The 25,921-nt window shown below is 39.4% G+C and overlaps 1 protein-coding gene across 3 annotated transcripts in view; it reads right to left on the reverse strand.

Annotated features, from left to right (window-relative positions):
* Nucleotides 1-22,972, reverse strand: part of LOC117397001 (G-protein-signaling modulator 1) — a 65,067-nt gene extending 42,095 nt beyond the window's left edge. The window contains exons 1-6 of one of the 3 annotated variants that reach the window (XM_034909212.2): nt 22,781-22,972; nt 4,352-4,573; nt 3,348-3,483; nt 2,229-2,371; nt 742-865; nt 122-237 (exon numbers count right to left, since the gene is read on the reverse strand). In XM_034909212.2, the coding sequence (XP_034765103.2) occupies nt 122-237; nt 742-865; nt 2,229-2,371; nt 3,348-3,483; nt 4,352-4,573; nt 22,781-22,839 (800 nt within the window). In that variant the 5' untranslated portion in view covers nt 22,840-22,972. Of the gene's footprint in view, nt 1-121; nt 238-741; nt 866-2,228; nt 2,372-3,347; nt 3,484-4,351; nt 4,574-6,614; nt 7,255-22,780 lie in introns of those variants that run through there. The other 2 variants (XM_058987107.1, XM_058987106.1) reach the window with 2 other exon arrangements.
* Nucleotides 22,973-25,921: the final 2,949 nt, after the last annotated feature.

Consider the following 25,921-nt stretch of genomic DNA (forward strand, 5'->3'; position numbering starts at 1 on the left):
CACAGCAATGAGCATTCAGTTACCTTCATGTAAACAGATCTGATCTGATCTGATCTGATTGGGTGGGCTCTGATTACCCAGAAATCTCATTACCTGAAGAGGTCCTGTGTATTGCACTTACCTGTAATACTCAGTGGCAATGCTGAACTGACCCAGGAATATGTGAGCATTGCCCAGGTTACTGTAAGCTCTGCGTTCCGCTGCTTTATCTCCAAACTCCTTTGCTATTGAGAGCCGCTGCAAGAGAACATAAGAACATGTGCAATCATTGATTGTCCAGTTCCTAGAAGCTAAATGATAGGAAAGCTATGACAAGTCAGTTCTTAAAGGATCCCAACGTGACTTGGTTACTCATTCTATACCTTCACCACTCTGTGTAAAGAAGTGTCCCCTCATTACTCTCTATGTAAGAAGTGTCTCCTGCCCTCTGTCCTAAGTCTATCTCCACCTAATTTCCAGCTGTGTACTCTGGTTCTGTTAACTGTGATGTGCTTAATTATTGGCTAGGGTTAACTCTGTCATCACCTTTTAAGATTTGAAAATCTCCCCTAAGCAGTTTGAGTTTTAGGATGTATTGAATTCTTCCAATTCAAAAAGCAGATTCCATCATAATGAATATATAAGTAGTATTAATATAGGATCAGATTTGATAAAATAAATCGAATCTGATTGCCAAACAATTGGTGTTCACGAGAGCACTGACAAGTGCATTATAACTGTAAGAATTTTAGATGACGTTACCTCTTTGTGGAAGTTGATGGCCTCTACAAAGTTTCCCAGCAGGTAGTGGGTGTTGCCCAGGTTTCCGAAGACTCGTCCTTGTGCTGCCCGATCCCCAAGCTCCTTCACCAAGGACAGGTTCATCCTGCAACCCAGAACACAGTCTTTACCATGGACAAAAGGCTTTGCATATCTTATTTACACTGGTTTCCATATTTGATAAATATTATACCAAATAGCCTGCAATCACCTATCATCTTTATAGTCTGTTATGTAAATTCATTTAATATGGTTTATTCTGTAGAAAGACATTATGCTTAACAGTAACGCAGCATCCGCCTAGGGTTCTCATTAATGGGCAGTAAAGAGGAAATGTTCACAGAAGGAACCTCAAAAGAAGAAGAGCTAAGGCACCCCAGTCATACAAATCAAAGCTTATATTCAGGGCTAGTCTTCTTTTTAGTGTAAATGGAAAACAAATAACATTAAAACAATTCTTATTGTGACCTAGTCAGTGTTTAATGATGTGGTATTCTTCTCTTTTATTAGATACGATTATTAGCTAAATGTTATCAAGAAATTGGTACTCAATTGGAAACTAAGGAAAGAACAGGTTTTCTTGTATTAAATTTAACATGTTAATGTAACTAATGTATTGAATACCTGCCGACAAAGCAATTGCGAGTATGAGTAGCGAGTAACAGCACGCCAAGCCTATGAAGACCAACAGACTCTTTAGTAATTTTGTTAATAAAAGGATGTGTACGCAGAGAACAGTTTTAAATTTGTAAAGGGCCATTGTCTCCGATATAAGACTCCCATCCACCCCATCCTCATTCTAAAGCACTCTGCGATACTTTCTGATTCCCACAGGCTATGGGCAATTTAACTGATAAATGAATGGAGGTTCCAGAGTATGAGGCTTTAAACATCTCTCAAAGAAGACCATACAGCTCTTACCAATTTACTGAAGAGAAAGCAATAATACATTTCTTACAGCTCTTACCAATTTACTGAAGAGAGAGCAATAATACATTGCACTAGAGTTAGAAGGGCTGTATTTAGTGTGATCATTCGAGGATAGAAGTTTTTTTTATAATTATTTCTGTAAAGTAATTGTGTTATTGTTAGGTACAGTTAAGGACTAGGAACGTGTATTTGCAGAAAGTTACAGCCTGAAAGGGATATTTTAACACCAGCGGTGCTGCTGTGTTGTTTGTTTGTTATTGGCCTGCATGGTTTGCTAAACCAAGTAGGTAGGTTGTGCAGAAGCTGCAGAGCAGAAAGCAAGTACAAAGATCGGATAGCTAGTCTGACAGAGCAGCTAGACCAGCAGCAGGCAATCAAGCAGTTAAAGCAGTTTGTAGACTCCCAGGAGGAGTTGCATGAGGCAGGTGGGAGGTGGGTGAATCGGACAGGTTAGTGCACAGCAGCACGCAGGAGTAGAGGAGAGTACAGAACCAGCAAACATGTTTCTTGCTCTTGTGTTGTGGTCTGTAGTCACTCACTCGTAGAAATCAGTGGCTTTCTGCAGTGTCTCACGCACGTCCGGCGGCAGGTCTCCAGGATCCTGGGAAAAGCTCCATGACTGCTGCTTCCCCTTGGCATGGAAGACATTCCCGCTGTTATACAGCGCCCTGGCCTCCCCCACCTGCACGGCAACACACCACACAAGGTCTGTTTAGAAATGGTACTGGAAACAGTGTCATGTTTAGAGTCAACGTGTTACTTACTGTTGCAGTGTATTCCAGTATATTTGTCATTACATAATTCATTACATATTCTAATTATTAACATATCCTGTTGATTGTACCCAAACAGATTCAGCTATCAGTACATCATTTTGCAGGACGCAAACAACTTTTCATTTTAACTTGCTTGTGAGTCCCATGTTAATGTGAAAGCTCTTCCTTACAAACATGTTTTTTCTTCATTCTGCACCTTGATTAGCACTCATCTTGGACTAGTTAATGTTACCTCAGTTAAGGTAGTCCAAGATTATTCAGGGTCTGTGAAACCTCGCTCTTTTTTTTTTTTTTTTTTACACAGACTTATTGTATAAACAAAACATAAAATAAAAGTTCTCTGGCATTAAGCGTCCAAAACAATCTGAAAATTTTATTCATCACATATATGATCTACTGATAACAGCTGGACAGTAAGTTATACGGTATAAGCATACTGTAATAATAATACAAACACAATTAGGCATTACTGAAAAAGAGTACAGATTGCAGAGGCTCCACTATTTAACAAAATGAGCTGTTCATTTATAACCTTTTTCTTCCCAACACATTTCTGCTAAGACTTGCAGGCCACCACAGCCACTTGTTTTGCCCCCTGCCCACACTTCATTTTGTAGTGTCCTCATGCTTTTCCCATTGTTATAGCATGTTTCTGAATATGCTTTACCATACCTCTCTGGGCTTTACCATGCTTACCTGTGCTTACCTGTACTTACCTGTGCTTACCTGTGCTTTACCATGCTTTAACTCTGCTTTATTGCACTTTGCTTGTTACTGTGGTAAAGTTGCATTAGGGAACACTTTGGGAATCACTGCTCTGGGTCTGTTCCTGGTTTGGATGGTGTTCATAAGAAGGTCTGATGTTGGTGGGATGGACTGTACCTTGTCCTGAAGCTCGCGGGCGATGTCCAGGTGTCTCTGGCTGCACACGGCCGCCTCGTCATAACGTCCCAGAACCTTCAGAGTGTTCCCTAGGTTACCGCTGGCCTTCCCCTCACCGACCCGGTCACCAATCGTCCTGCACAGGGGAGAGAGAGAAATCATCCTTCTATCTACCTGCAGACAGACTACCAGTACACTGTATACAGTATACACTACAACAGTCATATCTATCCATCCTAGTTTCTTTTGAATGATGTCCTATTGGTTTGGTCCTGCTAGGATACAAATGGGACAGACTCTGCATTCACAGGTATGGGTGATGGTAATGCGGCAGACCTTGTCAGGTACTGTATGGGTAACGTTAGAAACCTTGAAGTAGATGGAGCTAACAAAATCATTCTGGGAAATCTTACCTAATATGTATGGCCATCCTTTCGCAGGTCTCACATTTTCATGCACACATTATAAGAATTCGATTTATTAATGTTAATTTATTTGAAGCTGTTAGTGAAGAAAGAGGTTGCATGAAGGAACACAGCGGACATTGAAAACACATCAAGCACAGAAAAAGCAGCGACTGGTGCAGTACTCAGAGGTGTGCCTATGCATAATGCTTTGAGAGTTCTAAAGAAAATACATGTTGTGGGGTTTTATTTGGAGGGGGGTTATATAGAAACAAATACAATGAGGAATCAGGAAATGTTCTGAATTGTTTTGCTTCAAAAAACTCAAACTGCCACAAGCAACTCACATGTCTGATTTCTTTCAACAGGAAGTGCAGCACAGAAAAAAGGGCAAGAGATGCCTTGAATTAAAAAAAAAATTAAATCAAATACATGTTTAATATGATGTGTGCATCTTTCATTTAAGAACAGGTGAGCTATATGAAGTGATGGCAGTAAATATTAGATAAGATTTACTGGAATTATTTTGTTTTAAGGTCTGTGTACTTTAAATGCAAAACAATACTTTTTAACTCATTGTTGTAATGTAGTTCTGCGTACCTGGCAAGCGTGAGGTCATGCCGATGGTACTCAAGCGCCTTGGCATACTCTTTGAGGTAGAAGTAGGCGTTGCCCAGCTGGCTGTAAATGGCACTCAGGGTCTTCAGGTCCTCAGTGCCCACCTGCACTGCTGCTTCGAAGAAGGCCGTCCCACCCTTGAAGTCTCCACCCTTACACAACCGCTCCCCTTCCAGAGCGAGCTCCAGACAAGAGGCTTCCATCCTGCAACACACACAACCACTGTTACCAGTGAGACTGGCAGAGCACTCCTTTATTATAAATCATGACATCAATGAGGCACTGTATAAAACAACACAGGTCCCTGGGATAAAAATATTACATACATGTAGGAAGCAGATTTTTACATAGAGAAAACAATCTACAGGATACTGTATGTACTAAGATGTACCAGTTAAAACACTGGGTTCAAAAACTCCTTCATTGCTGTAATTCACATTTCCAAACCTTTAAATACTAATTGTCATGCAGTACAACAAGCTCTTATTAAAACAAACAACAAAAAAGTGAGACATTTTCATGTGCATTCTAAATGATGATTGACTTTAGCAAGCAAATTCATCTCCATATTTACAAGACATTCCCAAAAGGCTAGGCATCCTGAGACTGTAACATAAGAGGCTATGAAATACAATTCCAACTTCATAGGCCCCAAAAAAAGAGCTTCCTTGTTCCCTGCTCAGTCTGTATTCACGGCACAGCAGCAGGCCTCCTGTCTTAGGTTTTTTTCTCCAGTAGAATATTTTGGGTTTGGCCCTTACCCTTACCAAGTGCTGGGATGAATATTAAATAATGAATTAAGTATATAAATAAACATTGCCTGAAATGTATTCATAGGCAACAGTTTGTATTTATTTGTAAAACATAATTTTTAAGTGTACCAAAAATATTCCATGTTAAGAAATAAACAAGTACAGTATGTCAGTAACATACATCTTTAAATACACAATTAGTGCTATCAGTATACTGAAATAGTAAATCACTATTAACTCCCCAGATAGATGCCTCCATATACTCCCATATATACTCTCATATTTTGATCAATAATGTGCTGAAGAATGTCCTTAGCAAGTTTCATCACAATTGGGTAAGTGCTTCACTAGAAATATGTAAGAATGTGAATGTGACACACAGACATGGTGCCTCCATATACCCACCAAATTCTGATGCACTCAACGTGCTAAAGAATGAGCTTGGTGAATTCTGATCACATTTGGATTAGTGGTTCTCTGGATATAAGTCAGCTCTAGGTGGTGCATGAAGGTACTGTATAAACATTTCTAATAAATACAGCCTTGGGATAATGAACCCGAGCGTGCAAGTTATTTTCTGTTCTGTCTTGCAGAAAGCACACAGAGGCACACAATGATGATGGAATGGGGATGCTTTAAATAAATTGGATGCTTTAAATAAAAGACAATGATTATCATTTTAATTGTCAGATAATCTCCCCTCCAAAATGTGCTTTTTATGTTCTCACTTACTACTTATCTATTTAAAGTAAATCTCCATTCTTTTTTTTCATGATCATTTTGAGATGTTCCCTTAATCTTTTAATCAGCATTGATGACCCTGACAAATTGCTCTGTTTAAAGTGAGAACTTCAGGGCATCAGGTTTACAAAAGTGTATGTTCTAATACAACAAAAGCTGAGTTAAAATAAATATATACAGCATGTATGTTCTAACCATAGGAAAATCGTTTAACTTCATATACTGATTTTTTTAAGGTAGACGGGTAGAAAGATAATCCATAATGAAACTATAATAGAAATATGGGTCCTTCAATGCAAAATTATCAATTACCAAACCTAGTTGTTTTTAATTAAAAAGTACCTTTATTGACTGCAGTTCAAAATTAGATTGTAATGACAGTAAAAACTTTGTAAACTTTCTAACTTTGTTGAAGATTATGTAATATAATGTCTTTACAATTTAGAGGTTTCTTCAAAAAGCCACTTCAATTTCCCTGCCACCTGCACATACAATTTAGAGAGGAAAATGTTACACTGCTTACAAAATAACTGATAATTACTAATAAACTGCAATCAAAATACAACATGATTTTTCTACAGGTTTACAGTACAAATGATAACACCAGGAAAAAAAATAGAAATTTTCCAATTCATTATTAAGACACATTTTCACAGCTACCTTATCAGCATAATTGTTTTGTGGTTGTTTTTTCTGGTTTATCAACAGACCTTTACCTAACCCTAACCCTAACCCTAGCCCTAGCCTTTTACCTCTTCTTCTGCATGCTGCGGGTCTTCTGAACATAGAGCCAGAGTTCCAGGTCAAGGGGCTGCAGGACCGGACGTGGCCGGGGGCCGTGGTGTGCCAGCATGCACAGGGCCTTCTCTGCCTCGCTGAGCCCCGAGGCCTGGCATAGAGGGCACGCTGTGGGCATCCTGGCTAGAGTCATGCTATGGGCCTTCTCTGCCATGCTGAGCCCCAAGGCCTGATGAAGAGGGCACACTGTGGGCATCTTGGCTAGATTCACGCCCACTACCAAAGAATCCAGCACCACAAGCCCAATAATTATGAGACCTTGCCCACTACAACACTGAAAGAGTCAATCCAACACAATCAGACAATCCTGTTCCAGAGAAGAAAATCAATGAAACCCTAAACACCACAAGCAGATTGTCTTGTTAGCTTAGAGTTCTCTGGGGTATGCTTGGGACTGACAGCCCCTGCTGTACAGTATACTGAGACAGAATAACAATACTGCCCTACGTCAGGAGTTCCAATGCAGATGTCTTAGTTTTAACCTGTTCTGTCGTTCAGCAGCAGGATAGCATAATGTCCAAAATCTTCAGGACACAGACTCCAAACCTCCCGGAACCAAATAATTATATATTTATAATTATCAAAAGACAAAAGTTACAGGCTTTTGTTATTTCACTTCGCATCTGATAAGATATTCGATTAGCTGTGCAAAATATGGCTAAGAAGGGGGTTTCCGGTGGCAGCTGATGCTGAAATGAAAAAGGTAAAAAAATGACAGCTAGAAGAAAATCTTTGGGTCCTGACCAAATCCTTGCATGTGCACAACTATTCTGCAGCCCTGCAAGCTGGAAGGAAATCCACGGGGCAACCTTCTTCTTTCATAAACAGACAAGAAAAATTCCAACCCAAAGCCAAAATATAAATCTCCTGCTGTTATGAAATCCTTGCTTTTTCAGCTGGTGTTTTTGAAATTTAAAAAGGAATTCTGGGACAGAAAGCAAGGACCATATCAGTTCCTCCTGTCTCTTCTAGATCTCTTCTGGCTTCCTTTATGGTGCAGCTAAAACATCCTTGTGATGGAGAGTGCCACAGAAAACCCTTTCTGTCATTGGCACCCTGAGATCATCTGCTCTCAAGCTACGGAACATGTGAATCCAGTATCTGTAAATCCAGCCAGGGAGGAATATGTGACATTGCCTCCTAGTCGCTAATACTTAGAAGTGTTCCAATCCCCTCTAATGCTGCAAGTGACTGGCTCAGCAAGAAAGCAAAGCAAGCATTTTAATCAAGCCGGTCAGAGGGGCACACAGCCTGGCAGGACCCTAGTGGGGTGGGGACTGGGAATACTGGCACAGGACTCACCAGCAGGTATAACACGGTAATCTGCAGTTAGTACAATTCATTCCCTGTTAAAACTTGGATCCCCATACGTCGAACCAAGCCGCGTATCACGATTTGCTGTTCATTTATTTTGTGTGTCCTATTTTTGTATTGAATTGGATACTAACAACCCAAAGTAAACCATTACACCTATCATTTTATTACATTTACTTTTAATTAAAAAAACATGACCAGTTATCATAAAAATATACAATTCACATGAATATACAATTATTCGCTCAGGCATGGCCCCAGCCTGCCTCTGTTATATATGTACTAGTACCTGCAGATATGTATACAGATATGTGTGTGCCTGCTACAGAGGTCCATGCTATATGTACCACTGATGCTGGTGTCTTGGTTGTTCCACTCATTAAAGTACAGACAGTTGGTCCAATGGCCAGGCATTAAACTGGTTCTAGGGTTAAACTTAAATAGTTCAGTCTATTGGGATGTACGATACATTGTCCTTAAACATGTTTTCCTGTGCTGTATCTTTTACACTGACAGACAGACGCTCAGTTCCTTGCCTTTAACAGACACCAAAATCATCCAGTGCTTAAACATGCCAGTCGAGGACATGCACTATAAAATGATAGTAAAATAGTTTACCATGGTATGGTACCTCACAATGGTGTATGCTTTACCATGGTTTTACAATGCTTTATTACACTATGATTTTACTATGGGAAACTTTTATAAGGGGCTCCTCTCTTGCTTTTGTTGTTCTTCATCCTCCCACCTAACCCATCCCTACCTTTACAGCTACTCCTTGGTTCAGACAGCCAAGCGGTTTTGAGGCAAAAAATGCTAATAAAAGTAAATTGAACTTAGTGGGTTGAATGTCAATTGTGTAAAAATCTTCAAGTTTTAGGTTGAAACCACAAAACTCTTTTGACCGGAGCCCGAGGTGAAAGGCTAGTGAATCATCCTGCTGCACTTAATTCTACACTGACTGTGAAGGACTGCACTAAATTCCTCCCTGACTCAGTCACCGACTGTTTGAACACACTATCAAGATGTTAAAGCAGCCTCCACTGGGAATGTGACAACAGGTCTGCTGTCTCTGGCAGTTAAACTGATTCAGCGAGGCATGTTTCACAGCTCTGATATCTCATTATTTATTCATGCAGCCTATAAATCTTTCATTGCGACAATTAAACAGGGGCCGGGAAGTCGAGTGTGTGTCTTAAAGTGCTAATATTTTATTTAAAGGTACAAGACCACAGCTGAAAAAAAAGCTGCTGTATTTAAGAATTGCGCTTTACACTACAATGAGCCACATTTACTTTGTGTTTACTCCAGTCTTTAAGGAACTTTCTGAAAGCAGAACATTTTATGTAAATGATACAAAACTGAGAAGCAAACTGCTTTAGAGTGTTTTAAAGGCCAGGAATATCAGAACTTACATTGTTTGGTTCTAGTTTTATAAAAGCAGATTTTTTGCCCATTCTAAAAATAGCAGTTAATTAAAGACTAGACTAAAGCTTTTGAAAATATGACACAATGGGCAGGATTTAAAAAAAAAAACAGTGTTATTGTATTGAACTCGTGGTATAGTAACAACAGCTTTAGTAGCAAGTGATTTTCAAATGAAATGTGTTAATTAAATCAATACGTTAATGCTTTCAAATTCAGTCGATGAGGTCATTAATGAATGTATTTCTTGTTAAAAAGCTTAATTGTTGCAGGTCACCTACATCACTTCTTGTGTCAACGACTAGATAAGGGGAATGCATTATTAGAAATGCATGATAATGAGTTCAAGAAAAATGAAGCATAATTCGCTATTATGGAAACTACTAGTGTACTGGGAGGCGGCTCTCCCACCAGCGAGCAGCAGCCAAAGAAATAAAAAATAATGGGAATATCTATGTTGTGTATAATTTCTAAACTTAATTTAAAATTGTGTGTTTTGTCATGCAGAATGTACATTTATTTAGAGCACTTCACATATAAAATGCTGATTTGCAATTATCTGGTGTGGGTAAAAATCGGATGGCAGGAATTAAAAATAAATGTAAACCCCACTAGTCATTTACCCTCTTTCGGGGGGATATTTTGCCACAGCTAATGGAGTTCTGCACAGAGTGTACAAGAGTGCCGCTGGTGTTCTACGAATCCTGTTGAAATTGATGAAAATAGCATGGAAAAAACAAGTTGTACCAAGAGCTGGTGTGGTCGAGCAGGTGTGGTCTTTATACCCAAAGAAAAAGATTCTACGAGTATCAGTCAGTTTCGGCCCATTTCCCTGTTAAATGTAGAAGGCAAGATTTTCTTCAGCATTGTTGCTTAGAGATTGTCAGCTTACCTATTGAAGAACTGCTTCATTGACACTTCAGTACAGAAAGCTGGTATTCCAAGTTTCCCAGGATGCTTAGAGCATTTCAATGTGATCTGGCAGCAAATTCAAAAAGCTAAAAAGGAGATGAAGGAGCTCCATGTGACATTCCTGGATTTAGCTAATGCATATGGTTCAGTAACACATTAACTTCTTTGGGCAGCATTTCATTTTTTCAGTGTACCGATGGTGTACCGATGGAAGGTGCCCACTTGAAGACCCGAGAGAAGTACCCTACTCAACTCAGTCCAGACGGTTGTCATGCTGATGCGCTAGGGAGGCTGCACTGTGGTTGATCCCCGGAGCCAGCATTGCAGCCGTTGTGTGTGCTTATGCGCCAGGGAGGCAAAGTAGGCTGATCCCTGGAGCCAGCATTACACTTCAGCCATCAACACCAGGCAGAAGGATATCTACATCATCAAATGGAAGGAAACGCAGATGGATCACAATAGTTTACAGTAAAAGAAGCTGAGTCCAATATCAGCATGAAGTTTTAACACCTACTCTCATGTAATGGAAATCATACAATTCTTTTAATGTGCATTTTACAATCTTTTTTTGGTTAAAAAGAAAAAACAAATACCATAAGCCATCTATGTATATTGGTTGGAATTTATTTTCTTATGTTTTGTCTTTTGTCTGTAGTATGTACGATTGTAGGATGTTTGAAGTGCCGTTTGTGTTTGTAGTTGTTAGCTATATTATACACGTATAGCATGTATGTAACCCTTCATTATATATTTATTAAGCTTTTAAAATTACAATAGAACACTTACAGATTATAAGAACATTTTATATGCATACAAACGTGTGAAGGTGAAAGTGTACATTGTACATAAAGTCAAATTCCATGTCAGTGATCTCGATCACATTCCTCGTGGATCTGTGTGCCCTTGTACGCCTGTTCTTCGTTCTTGTGTGGATATGACACAGGTGTTAAATGCCAAGGACACATTTCAAATCCACAATCACCTAAGGAAACTTTATTGTAATATCTAACATGCCGTTTCCTATATCAAGATTTCAGTTGTATAATTCAAATAAAATCTACAGTAGAGGTCTGCTGTCATATAATGTACGTATGCAGAATTCAAATAGGCTACAGTTGCATTGATAATTTCTTGGTAGTAACATTACACTGGGTGCAAATAACGGTATATCATTGTAGCAATACAACAAACGTTCCTTAAGGTTACAAATGGTTAAAACAAGGGAACAAATCTCATTCATAACCACAAGTATAGAAAAGACTAAAATATTTTCATAACTACAAATATTGAATTATCTAGGTTGTCTGTAAGAAATCGACTCTGGTCCTGTACATTCTCTCTCTCTCTGTATCATCAGCCACGGTCTGTTAAATTTCTGTTTCAAGGTGAGTTATATACTGTTTCATTAATTAAAAACCTCCTGTTCCAATTGCAAATTAACTCCTGGTAAATTATGACAATTGACACGGATTTCCTTTTAAATTCCCATACAAACAAAAGAAATAGTCGCAAGAATCACCACTCGTTAAGATATTAACATAATTTCGGAAATCACATCAGCATGATTATTTAATAACGAAATAGGCATAATGACTGCTTGAAAATACCAAAAATCAATTTTATATACCGATTTCTTGACTAACACTGGAGGTATCATTTACAACCAGTCATGCTGAAGGATAAATATGTCATAGACAAAAATGTTCGTTTTATGTGGCAACAATACAATAAATATATTTTAGCGTCTCAGGGGGTACACTGTACGCTGTTGCTGTAGCTAGTTCTAATGAGGCATGTTGTGTAAGTTCCACACAGGGCAGTCTGACTGGCAGTCTTCTGGGAGGGGATTACCCAGCGCAGGCAGACTAATCTGGAATTTAATTTAGCTGAGCCATGAAGCCAGTGGGATTAAGCGGGAGACAGCCAATTTAAAGAAAAGAAAGCTATTTTTCTAAAAGCTACGGGGCTTTGTTATGTACAGGGGCTGTCCTGCAGCTGTGGCTCAATAGCCAAAATAGAGCTAATGTGCTGTGCTTTATTTGTAAAAGAATACTGCAAGAGGCAGGTCTGTGTCACTGATATGTCTACTAGAAATATTTGCCATTTTAAGAAAAGCACAGCAGCATTTCACATCTGCTTAATCAAGCAGTGACCTTACCATGGCAGTGCAATCCTAGTCAGCATTCCAGATCAGGTTTTGATCATTAATGATGTAACTGAAGCCTTGATACAGACAGTGCCAGCTTTTATTAGATTCCCGCTATCAGTGGCTGAGCAACAGCAAATGAAATGTGATTTTTGTCAAGAAGCAGGAATGCCTCAGATAATTGTACTAATTGATTGTACACATGTAGCAATAAAACCTGCTGCAGAGTCTGAAGCTGTTCTTAGAACCAGGAACAAATTCCACTCCTTAAATGTCCAGTTCATCTGCGAGGCTCGTTGCCATATCACAAATGTATTTACTCATTTCCCCGGATCATGTGATGATTCTTTCATTTTACAACAGAGTGAAACTTGGAGAATGTTTGAGAGTAGAGAAATCATGGAATGCTTTCAACTTGGTTTTTTATTATTAGAATATTGTTATATTTAATTACCTATAATTATGTATCTGTGTGGCAAAGTGGTTTGCAGTGCGCAGGTGCAGTGGTGATGCGGTGCTCAGGATAAACAGACTCAAGACAGTTCACGGTAAAACAGCTCTTTCTTTGGCTGGGTTGCGTGCCGGCAACACTTAAATAAGAAGCACAAGCTCTACACAGCAATGTGTATCGCTCCGTGCAAAACAATGGGTTCAGTCCTGAAATAATACGACACTGTATATAATACACATACAAACACAACATGGTCACAAGTCCACAGTGAGTGCTCTTAGTGCAGGTGGTGAGATACAGGTAATGTGCACAGTAGTGATGTGAAGTCTGGGTTAGAAACTGGCCCCTTAGCAACAGCTCCCGGATAGTTTAGCTGTCTAACAATCACAAATACAACAGTTACTAGACAGGACAAAACAAATAAAACACTCACGGTTAGTACACAAGGTTTTTCCACGTAGGTCTTTGTGTAACCATAACACAAGGAACAGATTGCAATATAGCAATATTTAGAAATGTCCCACACATTTGCAGTGGAACAGAAGACAAATAGCAGCTTTGGAGGACCCAGATGTTCAGCCAGACAAAGATCAGCCATCCATGCAAGCCACACAAATCAGACAGATAATAATAGAAAATGTATTTTCATAAAAAATTACTTGTCATCAGATGTGCACAAATAAAACAAGCACACAGAAACAACCCAGATGCATTTGTCATGTACTGGTAATTTTTCATTAAATTACAATACATCAATCTTTTGCCAATTAACCAGCATTGGTGCCTTACAAAAAAACATTTCTCAAATTAATTGAAATGCCCAACTTTTTCTTTTCCTTCAGCAATGACACACGCTGGTATAATATAATGTTATCTAAAAGCATATGGACTTGTGAAGTCATGTAGTTTTCACTCCGGTTTTTCATCTTTGTTTTATATTTTCTTGCTTCATCAATTTCAGTGAGCTCGGGGAAGTTGTCTTCAAGCTCTATACACTTCTGCACTTCCTGAGAATTTTTTTTCCATTTTTATTTATTTTTAATTGTGAAATGTTGTTCTGCTCCATTTTACGTTCGCGTATAGCATTTGCGAAAACATCGCTCCCATAATTCATAGTGACTACTTAAAAATATAACGTAACTGTTGTGCATGCCCATAAATTATTATTCATTACAGGACAGGGCAGGAGATTATTACTAACTCTCTACTCTCTGTCCGTGCTGCCTCCCTCTCCTCTGTCCTAATTCTCCTCGACTTCTCTGCTGCCTTTGATATGCTTGACCACTCTATTCTCCTGTCCTTCCTCGCTGACCTGGGACTCTCAGGCACTGCTCTTGCCTGGTTCTCCTCCTACCTCGCTGATCGCGTGTACCGGGTGTCCTGGTGTGGCTCACCCTCTGCCTCTTGCTCTCTTTGGACAGGTGTCCCCCAAGGCTCAGTCCTGGGACCCCTCCTGTTTTCTCTCTACACCCCCTTGGGTCCCCTAATCTCCTCCCATGGCTTCTCGTATCATCTCTATGCTGCTGATGCCCAGATCTTCTTCTCCTTTCCCCCCTCTGACCCCAACGGTCCTGGTACTGTCTTACCTTGACTATTGCAACTCCCTCCTGGCTGGCCCCCCTGCCTCTGCCATCTGTCCGCTCCAGCTCATCCACAACTCTGCTGATCGTCTTGTCTTTTCCCTTCCTCGTTTCTCCCATGCTACACCGCTGCTCCGCTCTCTGCACTGGCTCCCTATTGCCGCTCACATCCAATTCAAAACTCTTGTACTCGCCTATCGCTGTCTTGACCTTTCTGCTCCCTGCTATCTCCAGACTATCATTTCTCCCTAAACCCCCTCTCACCCCCTCAGCTCCTCCACCACCGGCAGATTAGCTGAACTCCCCCTCCGCTCCCCCGCTTCCAGAGCCTGCTCCTTCTTCACCCTTGCCCCCCAGTGGTGGAACGACCTACCCACGGATATCAGGACTGCTCAGTCCCTGACCACCTTTCAGCACCTCCTCAAGACACACCTGTTCAGACAGCATCTGTAAAACTCACAACTCTCAACTATACTGGACTATATGGCTCCCAATTGTACCAGTACTTGCATCAGCTTGTACTTGCACTGAACTGCTCCATACCTTGCTGTATTCTACTACTGCTCTTAATTATAACTACTTCCTGTATCTTGTATTTGACTTTACTCTTATAGATCCTGTGACGGGGTACTCCCTGCCCATCTGCGTATTTCATGTTTTGTGTTATTATTATTATTATTATTATTATTATTATTATTATTATTATTATTATTGTTTTGTGATTATTTAAAAACACACCGTTTTATTGTTTCACTGCCTGGATGGGGTTAAAATGCCCCATCCAGATAAAATTGTGAAAATGCGTGGTCAACAGTGAGTGCTTATTGACAAACTGGCTGTTGACCACACATATGAGAAACCCTGTGCTGAATGTGATCAGGGGATTAACTAGATCATTGATAGCCAGTTAATCCCTCGACCAGAATATAAAAACAAGCAGCTTTGGCTGAACGGGGTTGGGGGTTCAGAGTGGAGAACGGGAGAGAAAAGGATGTACAGAGAAAAACGAAACTAATAATAATTGCTACTCGTGCTAGAAGGACCAGCGCGGTACTTATTGAGTGTCAGTGTTTTGTGTTTGTGAATTATTTTTGTGTAAATCTTTTACAATAAATCTGCACACCGGAGCATTCATTACCCCAGTCCGGTGTGGATATTCATTCATTTCCTGGCCTGACGTGACACCGCAAACCCAGCCTATTCACAGATCCGTACTCACGTATTTTGTAATTGCTCTTATTTGGAATCATTCTCATCCATTCATCGTACTTACTACGTGCTCATACTGGACTTTACTTATATAAGTAAATAGTTTTAATATAAGTTAACTGTTTGTAACAAGTGTAAGTCGCCCTGGATAAGGGTGTGTGCTAATTAATAAATAAATAAATAAATAAATAAATAAATAAATAATGTTACTTTGAATTAGAAGACACCATGGTACTCAAGTCCAAAGATTTCGTCCACTAGCACCTGTCAGCCACACTATACTATGTATTGACCTTGGGTGTGTTGAATAGTCTGTGTATTACATATAAATCACGTATGAGAAATTAGCCACACAGCACAATTCTAAAGTTAAAAGGATACATAAAACACTTTGGGCCATATTTTCAAAGTGTTACTACCGTATTTTATTAACTCTATTTCTGTAACAAATAAATATTCATGTTAATGTTACCAAGGAGAAACAAACAAGGTGTCTGGAAGACTTTGTATTATATGCACTAAGCTGTTTGGTTCTACAGTAGCTTTGTCTTATTAACAGGTGTTTTTCTGCATCCAACAAAGGAGTTCATTAAAGACTGGAGTAAACATTTTGAAAATGTAGCCCTTTATGTATAATAGAAGTTCTTGGCTACAATATCAGTGTTCTGGTTTATAGAAGTGAATACATTTGAGTGCAAGGTGTTTCTTATTCAGCTTTGCTCACATCTTATAACAGACTTCCTACACACAACATATTAACTTCAATTTCAACACACAGACTGGAGTGTCTTCCCAGAACCACGGAACAGGCAGAAGCACACTGTAGGTGAAATTAATATGTATATTTGGTCAGCTTTCTTTCACGGTTTAAATTAGTCCCTGTGTGCCATTCTGCACACTTGCTGTAGTTCAGATACAAAGAATATGTGTAATGTATTGGACTTCTTGCTGGGCAGATTCGATTTTCAAAAGCACAGCAAAGTGTAATAAAGCTCAGTGAAAGTACGGCAAAGCATAGGTAAGCATTGTAAAGCACAGAGAGGTATGGTAAAACAAATTTAAAAACATGAAAAACCATGGTAAACTAAGTATAGTATAACCATGTTAAAAATATGGGAAAACTGCAAAATTGTATGTTTTTATAGGGGTAACTGGGAATCACCTGGTAATATGCAACAAGTCCAGATGTGTGCTAAATGAACACACAGCAACAATAATATAACACACACCTTACAAAAGAACAAATAAGAACACCACTGTTTTAAAGAATGCATTTTCAAGTAGGCTGTGTTCTGTTATTGGAACGTAGTGCCCACGAACGGGTGTGGATACAGGTGATTTACTTTGTCATGCTACTGCTGGTCTAATTTAGAATTTGCAGTGGTGAGAATCTGTTCACAATTTCTCCTACAGTCAGTGGTTATGGTTGTTTAGTTTAGTAGGAAATATAAAACAAATGTCCCTGGCAGTGTACAAAGGGCTCGGTCTAAGGAGGGTATGCAAAGCTTCCAGACACGCTTTCAAACAACAGCATCTGTTGGCATGCAGTGTGTTTTTCTGTCCGTGTTGGTCCAGAGATGAAAAGAAGAAACAGTTTTGAAGTTGATACCCAGTATAGTAGTTGTTGTTGTAGTAGTAGCTGTTCAGGTATACCAAGATATTTACAGCAGTAAGAGTCTGAGTGGGATGAGTGAACGTCTCACCCCCAGTCATTCCGTTTCAAGGCTGGTCACACCATCATTTTGACAACCAGAATATGCATTAAAACAAAGAAACATGATACAACACTCTAAATATGTTGCATTCAATTGGAAAACTTACATTTACCATAAAACTTTTTATAGAGTACAAACTGCTGTAGATGTATAGTTATGCTTCCCTTTACATGGTTAAAAGGAATACTTGTGGTAGATTTATTCTTTCAACTGCTGCTAATTAGTCTCTTCAGAGACTCAGGCCTGTAATTAGTCTGTGCTTGTGTGTATGAAAAAGGACACGAATGTGTGTTAATTACTTGAATATTCAAGTATTACATTGTATATTTTTACTTCACTAAACCTTGAACTAAGTTACGATTTCAGCACCTATTTTAGCTGCTAGCTCTAACAACAACTGTGTTTCTGACACAAAGACCTTGTAGTGACTCATTTGGTATAAACACGTATGTGTGATGTGCAGGGTGAGTCATACAGTCAGGGGAGCACAGGGGTCCCGGAGCAACTCACCCGGTAAATGTACATACAGACGTGCTCAAATTTGTTGGTACCCTTACAGCTCATTGAAATAATGCTTCATTCCTCCTGAAAAGTGATGAAATCAAAAGCTATTTTATCATGTATACTTGCATGCCTTTGGTATGTCATAGAATAAAGCAAAGAAGCTGTGAAAAGAGATGAATTATTGCTTATTCTACAAAGATATTCTAAAATGGCCTGGACACATTTGTTGGTACCCCTTAGAAAAGATAATAAATAATAATTGGATTATAGTGATATTTCAAACTAATTAGTTTAATTAGTATCACACATGTCTCCAATCTTGTAATCAGTCATTCAGCCTATTTAAATGGAGAAAAGTAGTCACTGTGCTGTTTGGTATCATTGTGTGCACCACACTGAACATGGACCAGAGAAAGCAAAGTTGTCTGAAGAGATCAGAAAGAAAATAATAGACAAGCATGGTAAAGGTAAAGGCTACAAGACCATCTCCAAGCAGCTTGATGTTCCTGTGACAACAGTTGCAAATATTATTAAGAAGTTTAAGGTCCATGGAACTGTAGCCAACCTCCCTGGGTGCGGCCGCAAGAGGAAAATCGACCACAGATTGAAAAGAAGGATAGTGCGAATGGTAGAAAAAGAACCAAGGATAACTGCCAAAGAGATACAAGCTGAACTCCAAGGTGAAGGTACGTCAGTTTCTGATCGCACCATCCGTCGCTTTTTGAGCGAAAGTGGGCTCCATGGAAGAAGATCCAGGAGGACTCCACTTTTGAAAGAAAAACATAAAAAAGCCAGACTGGAATTTGCTAAAATGCATATTGACAAGCCACAATCCTTCTGGGAGAATGTCCTTTGGACAGATGAGTCAAAACTGGAGCTTTTTGGCAAGTCACATCAGCTCTATGTTCACAGACGAAAAAATGAAGCTTTCAAAGAAAAGAACACCATACCTACAGTGAAACATGGAGGAGGCTCGGTTATGTTTTGGGGCTGCTTTGCTGCACCTGGCACAGGGTGCCTTGAATCTGTGCAGGGCACAGTGAAATCTCAAGACTATCAAGGCATTCTGGAGCGAAACGTACTGCCCAGTGTCAGAAAGCTCTGTCTCAGTCGCAGGTCATGGGTCCTCCAACAGGATAATGACCCAAAACACACAGCTAAAAGCACCCAAGAATGGATAAGAACAAAACATTGGACTATTCTGAAGTGGCCTTCTATGAGTCCTGATCTGAATCCTATCGAACATCTATGGAAAGAGCTGAAACTTGCAGTCTGGAGAAGGCACCCATCAAACCTGAGACAGCTGGAGCAGTTTGCTCAGGAAGAGTGGGCCAAACTACCTGTTAACAGGTGCAGAAGTCTCATTGAGAGCTACAGAAAACGTTTGATTGCAGTGATTGCCTCTAAAGGTTGTGCAACAAAATATTAGGTTAGCGGTCCCATCATTTTTGTCCATGCCATTTTCATTTGTTTTCTTATTTACAATATTATGTTGAATAAAAAATCAAAAGCAAAGTCTGATTTCTATTAAATATGGAATAAACAATAGTGGATGCCAATTACTTTTGTCAGTTTCAAGTTATTTCAGAGAAAATTGTGCATTCTTCATTTTTTGTGGAGGGGTACCATCAAATTTGAGCACGTCTGTATGTGTGATGTGCAGGGTGAGTCATACAGTCAGGGCACAAGTTTGCATCCCTGCTGCACATGGCATTGGCTCTAAGGCTTCTGCAGGTTATGGAGACAAAAACATCAGGGACTGTTTCTCCTTAATGCGCTACAGCAGAGCTGCAGGGCTGACCTTTGTCCTTCAGAGGCCAGTAGCTCCTGGGTGTAAAGAGGCATTTAGCTTAGTTGTGGGATCAGAGGATGCCCACTGACCTTCAGTTCTCCTGAGCTGATGTGGCGAATTGCTGCAGTGAGGGAACATACTTTAGCATTCTAAATTCCTAAATTGTAGAAAAAATCAGAGGTATATAATATGGCCACTCTAAAAAAATGTATTTAAAACGGTTCGGACAGGTTGTGTAAAAAGAGTCAACAAGGTCTTGCTGTAGGTAGTATGTGTTCTACACTCCAATTTAAGCTATTACTTTATGTAATATTGAGATCAATATTATCTAGAGCAGTGTTTCCCAAACTTTTTGATTGGCGACCCAAATGAACACAGGAATAATGAACCCACGACCCAAAATGATTCACTATTTGGTATTTTAACTGAAATACTTCTTAACCAATCAAAAAGCGACGTTTAATTTATTTGAAACTATACTACACTATATAAGCATTCAGGCTGATAGTTTTACATTTTGGTAAAATGTTTGCTTTTATCAAATTAATTATTAGAAAAAAAAAGGTATTACATATCGCTTTGTAGTTTTCCAGAAATTGAAAAATGTGACATTTCGAAAACATGAAATACTGTACTACTATTGTAGTTTCTGGTAGACTTTTGTGATATCATTTTGTAGTTTCTTTGATTGCATGATGTTAAATAAAATATCAAATTTGTGTTAATACAATTATGTTTGCATCCTAATATTCTACTAGGGGAAGCAAAACTTTTGGCCATATATGTCAATTATATTCGAGTACATAGCCATTAAATTTTTCTTCAATATTGTAAGAAAAGTCAGTCGCGTAGTGCATACGGTTCATGTGTGCCCGGGTGCGGACTAGAATTGTGGTTGCTTTGGCAAAGATTGCACTCAGACAGAAGGCTGTAATTAAATAGCGGTAATCTTTAGTAAATTAGAGGGATGCAAGTCTGGCTGCCATGGCAACAAACTGAGGCTCCTGATCTAACCAAAAGTATTTCTCTCTCTCTCTCTCTCTCTCTCTCTCTCTCTCTCTCTCTCTCTCTCTCTCTCTCTCTCTCTCTCTTTCTCTCTCTCTCTCTCTCTCTTTCTCTCTCTTTTCTTTGCACTCTGTCTTTGTTTTTCTCTACTAAAGGAACACTTCTTGTTACACAGTAAAACAGACAAAGGCATTAGCAGAAATGTTTGTCTTCTTGACTTAAGGCCCTACTATATTGTATATGAGTTGCCTTATAAAGGTTTCTCCTAGTAAAACCATAGCAAAGTTTAATAAAGCATAGTGAAAACATGGGAAAGCAAATAAAAAAAAACATGGCCAACTATGATAAACTCTGGTAAAGGGATAGTATAACAATGGTACAAGCTTAGGAAAGGCCTAGAAACAAATAACTTCAGCCTGTGTGCTCTGTATTTCTACAGCGAAACATCCACACAAACAACAATGATGGAATGGAATGCAATGGCCATAACTGTACATACAGTGATAAGGCCCCTGCTCCAGTCAGCTTGGATAAATAGAGTTACTGTAACAAACACCCCCTGCTCCAGTCAGCTTGGATTAATAGAGTTACTGTAACAAACACCCCCTGCTCCAGTCAGCTTGGATTAATAGAGTTACTGTAACAAACCACTCCACATGTGCTGAACAAAAAACAAAAACAAAAAAACAACTGAGGTGCCTGAGGACCCCCTCTGAATGTCAATTTGCACTTGTGTCTTCATTAGCATTCACACCGTTCCCTCAGCGGGTACTCTCACAGCTGAAGGGGGGGGGGGGGGGGGGGTATTTAAAGTTATAGTGCCTCTATAACAGTGTATATACCTAAATATATCAAACTGACACCATTGATTCATATTCTAGTATGAAACTGAACATATTTTAAAGAGAGGAAGTCGTTTGTCTTATTATTAGGGTGCAGAACATGTAATGAAAGACAAGTTCAATGAAAATGAAATGGAAACTGACATCTAGAATTGTCAATACACAGCCAGCCATACTTTATCTTGAGACCATGTAACACAATGTAATGTTTAAAATACACAGCCCACCAAAGTGTGATTACAGTGCAGTCAGTTCCATAATGCATGTCAGACTCTTCACTTCAGTATGGATTCAGATCCACATAGCAGTTGAAAAGACCCTGGATCGGTAGCAGTTGAGCCTGCCGTCCACTGTGTTTATCCACAGAGCAGGGACAGCACAAGCAGAAGCGATGTGAGCTTCACCACATTGCCTTGTGAACGCCTGTGATGGACCATGTAGTTTTGAGGCCCCTCCTTTCATTGGACTCTCTTTTGAACGAGCCTGCTAACAATGTCACATTGTGTGGGGTTTGTTTTATGAATTACACTATTGTCCAACAAACTAAGTTCATACTGTCATATTCTAAACAAGGCCTCCAGGATTGAAAGGCTTGTGCATTCACAGATACAATTAAATAAATACAAAACAGATTACTGTGAGCCTATATATCGGAAGTTGTTATCACGGTTCAGGAAATGAATAGACGTTTTACCACTGTAATGCAAATCCCCAGGAAAAGCAACAGTATTATAGTACAATGTTGTGGAGTATGCAAAAACAGAAGAGGAAAACAGAAAAGTATGCAAACTCACATCTGAAAAACTGTAAGGTTTGATGAGCATGGATACAGCCATAGATATGTGTGGATGCCAAACTCTAAAATAGAAATACGCTGAAGAATTGGCAAATTCCAAATTCTAACAGCATGTATGGAATATGTCCTATACACTTCTACACATCACATTTAGAGTTTACAGATACCTTTATCAACAAACCTATCAGCAATCTAGGTTTACAATTGTTCTAGTCAAGGCTCAAGGAAGGTGTTTGATATTAGCGAGTGCCTCTTGTATCACACAGACAGTGATTTTTCTAAGAGAAGATGGTCCAGGGCATGTTCTTTCTCTAGTGTAAAAAACAAGCCAGCTCCCACACTCTCTCTTCACCCCTCCTGCACACACACACAGGCAGCTTGCTGGTAACTGCACCCTGCTCCTCGCAGCCCCTTCCTCTCCCAGCCTACCTCGAGTACAGCCTCTTGCTTGCAGGTTCCTGGTCTACACCATTATGAGACAGAGCCATGAACTGGATACAGCAGCCCTGTTGATTATCAGCTTCCCTAGTTAGTTTACTAACAGCAGTACAATACTGTGGTGACGGTAGCCTCCTACTGTAGGAAGTGATGTATATTGAGCAAATAAACCATAGAGACAGGCCCTGCCTTGGCTGTGATGTCATCAAAAAGAGGCTGTCTCAGTATGGAGGAGGGTGAAGAGGGAGGAGACTTCTCAGAATACAGAAAAACACATACCAGAGTCTAAATTACACACACTGTAGAGCTGCTTCCTTCATTTTTCTTCTTTCTCTTTCACATGAAGGAGTTCTGTTTTTAAAGACAGTCTTATGAAGGCAATATAGATATACCCAGATCTTTGTGGTTAGGCAAAGGGGTTTCCAATATAATAAAACAAGCTAGATAAAACTAGTGAAGTTCATTATTGTGATACTGTTGAGCTGACATCATTTATAATTCTATATCCCCTGTAAATAGGATATAGTGGAGATGGAGTTGTGACTAGAGCCGCTTGTACAATATCGATAAAACTTGCTAAGTACTTTAATTCAGCATCGATTACCAATCCTATCATAATCTGAGGATATATGGAGACTGTCAGCATGTCACACATTGTTACAAGTCTAAAGAACCACTTGTCCCGTTGTGATGAAACAACAGGTTTAATGTTTTGAAGGCACGTGGCTGTGCGATGAATTCCCCTCATACTTGTGTGTACTGATTCTAAATATGCTCTCACTTTTCGTACAGTGGTTTAAGAGAACTCTGGAAGGAACTTACCGGTAATTGAAAGTAATTCTGTTTTCAAAACCACATATGTTGTTATTGGATTACCTGTTCCAAGTCATAGATTTCTTAAAACTTGCAAGTTTGATCAAGTTTTGAAAGAGCCTAATTGCAAACAAATTTCTAACAAGTCAATACTCCTATCTGAATCCTGGACAGGAATCCTCAAACACTATTCATTGTGTGGTAATGTGGATAATCTGTGCTCTCCTTGAATTGGAAGCAGATCTTAGGTTTATAACAGGAAACTACCTGAATACCATTCAGCAGCTCTTTGAAGAAATTACCAGATTCCACCCCATGAATCTTCTGTCTTTTCCATAACACTATGTATGTAGACCTACTTTTTCCATCATGTAACCAGATGGAGTCTTTTCACCTGTAAAACAGATACACTGTGTTATACTTTTATTTTCAATGATTTTACCAGAATACCCTCAATGTGATCTCCATGTGAATGTCAGGTGCTTAGATCATCTAAAACAGCATGTGCTTTTTCTGGGCACGTTTGTGTGTTTTCCCTCTGCTATGCATGTGCCTTAATCCTGCATGGAAACTGGCAAGTTCACAGCAAACAGACATTAATAAAGCTGTAAAAAAGAATTGCGGGCTGCAAAAAAGTGGTGGCAATAGCAATTTTAATACACACCTGAGCTATTAATACCTACCATGACTTCTGACTTTGAAGCAGACGCTGGCAGAGGTGGGGTTCGAGACTGCAGCCTCAGCCACACTACTGCACTGACTGGAGAAATAATAAGGGGAAGGAAAACACTTGGCAGTGCTGGCATTTGAACCCATGTCTGTGGTTAACAAAGTGATAAGACCACTCAGCCAGGCCACCACACCTCGCACCCCCTCAGATAACACACCATATCTTAACTTATATTGCTGTATTTGTAATAACCCTGTAAAAAAAAAAAAAATATATATATATATTTTTATATATTTTTATAAAGAAAAATAAGAAAAGAGAAAGGACAGGAGAGAATTGTAGGTTTGGGGATTCCTAAGTGGGGAATTCTTCTGGTATAATGAGTTCCATGCTTCTTCATCCCCCAATTATACAACAAGATCATATGGCTCATGCTTTAACTGATACTCAAACCTGCCACACAATTCACACAATTCATTTCAAATGTGCCACAATTCAGTTTTACACTAACATATAAGTCCTTACTCTCTTTTTACTAGAGTAATATCTCACATTAAAATATTGTATAGTTTATAAATAGGAACGTATCTTTAACATGTTGCTCATTAACTTGATGATTTTCCGCATGGGGGTCTGGGGTTCTCTACATCTCCAAAAAATATATGAAAGGATCAATTGCTATGTATAGCACCACAAGATGAATATTTGTGAAGATTTTCTTTTTTGGTAGTAGCTGAAATACTTTCATAAATCTCACTTGCCATGCACTTTCATTCCCTGTACATGCCTCAGGAGAGCAGTGTAAACGGACGTGCAGAATGACACAGAGGATGACAATTTTTTGAGGAAATGAAGGTGAGTTTATTTAGTGTTCAATGACAGAAACAGAAAAATAAAACAAACAAAAACAGACAGTAGGCTGCTGGGAGGCTATTTGTCCCTTAGTGGGAGCCAGAGAGCCTATCTGCAGTACCTCAGGGGTGTTGGTCCCCTGGTCCCCAGGCAATAGGGTTCTCTGAGCGAGTCCCTTCTTTTACTCAGGTGTCCTGATACTGGAGCTCGCGGGGTTAATCCACTGGAGGCAAGTTCAGGTTACAGGTAAGGCAGAGTAGTTCCCTGTAGAGCTTGTCTTTCATGGCCTGATTCTGAGAAGCTAATTCATGCTTTGTTTAATCTAGACTAGGTTACCAGACCCTGCCTTTTCATGGTTACAGCTTGTTCAAAATGCAGCGGCGTGAGTTACCACATAACTGCTGGCCTCGCTATACTGGCTTACAGTACGATTTAGAGTTGATTATAAGATCCAACATTTCATGTCCTGGCACCTGATTATCTAAAAGAGCTTTTGTCCCTACATGTACCTAGAAGGTACAAGGGCGGCTGATTCTGCTCTTCTGTCCTTCCCAAAGATTAAGACAAAAAGGAAAGGAGAGAGAGCTTTCAGTTGCAATGCTTCCAGATTGTGGAACAATCTACCATATGATACTGCAGATGCTGAGTCACTTACTATTTTTATTTATTTCTTAGCAGACGCCCTTATCCAGGGTGACTTACAATTGTTACAAGATATCACATTATTTTTAAATACAGTTACCCATTTATACAGTTGGGTTTTTACTGGAGCAATCTAGATAAAGTACCTTGCTAAA

Source organism: Acipenser ruthenus, chromosome 15 (assembly GCF_902713425.1).
Source record: "Acipenser ruthenus chromosome 15, fAciRut3.2 maternal haplotype, whole genome shotgun sequence".
NCBI classification, from domain to species: Eukaryota; Metazoa; Chordata; class Actinopteri; order Acipenseriformes; family Acipenseridae; genus Acipenser; species Acipenser ruthenus.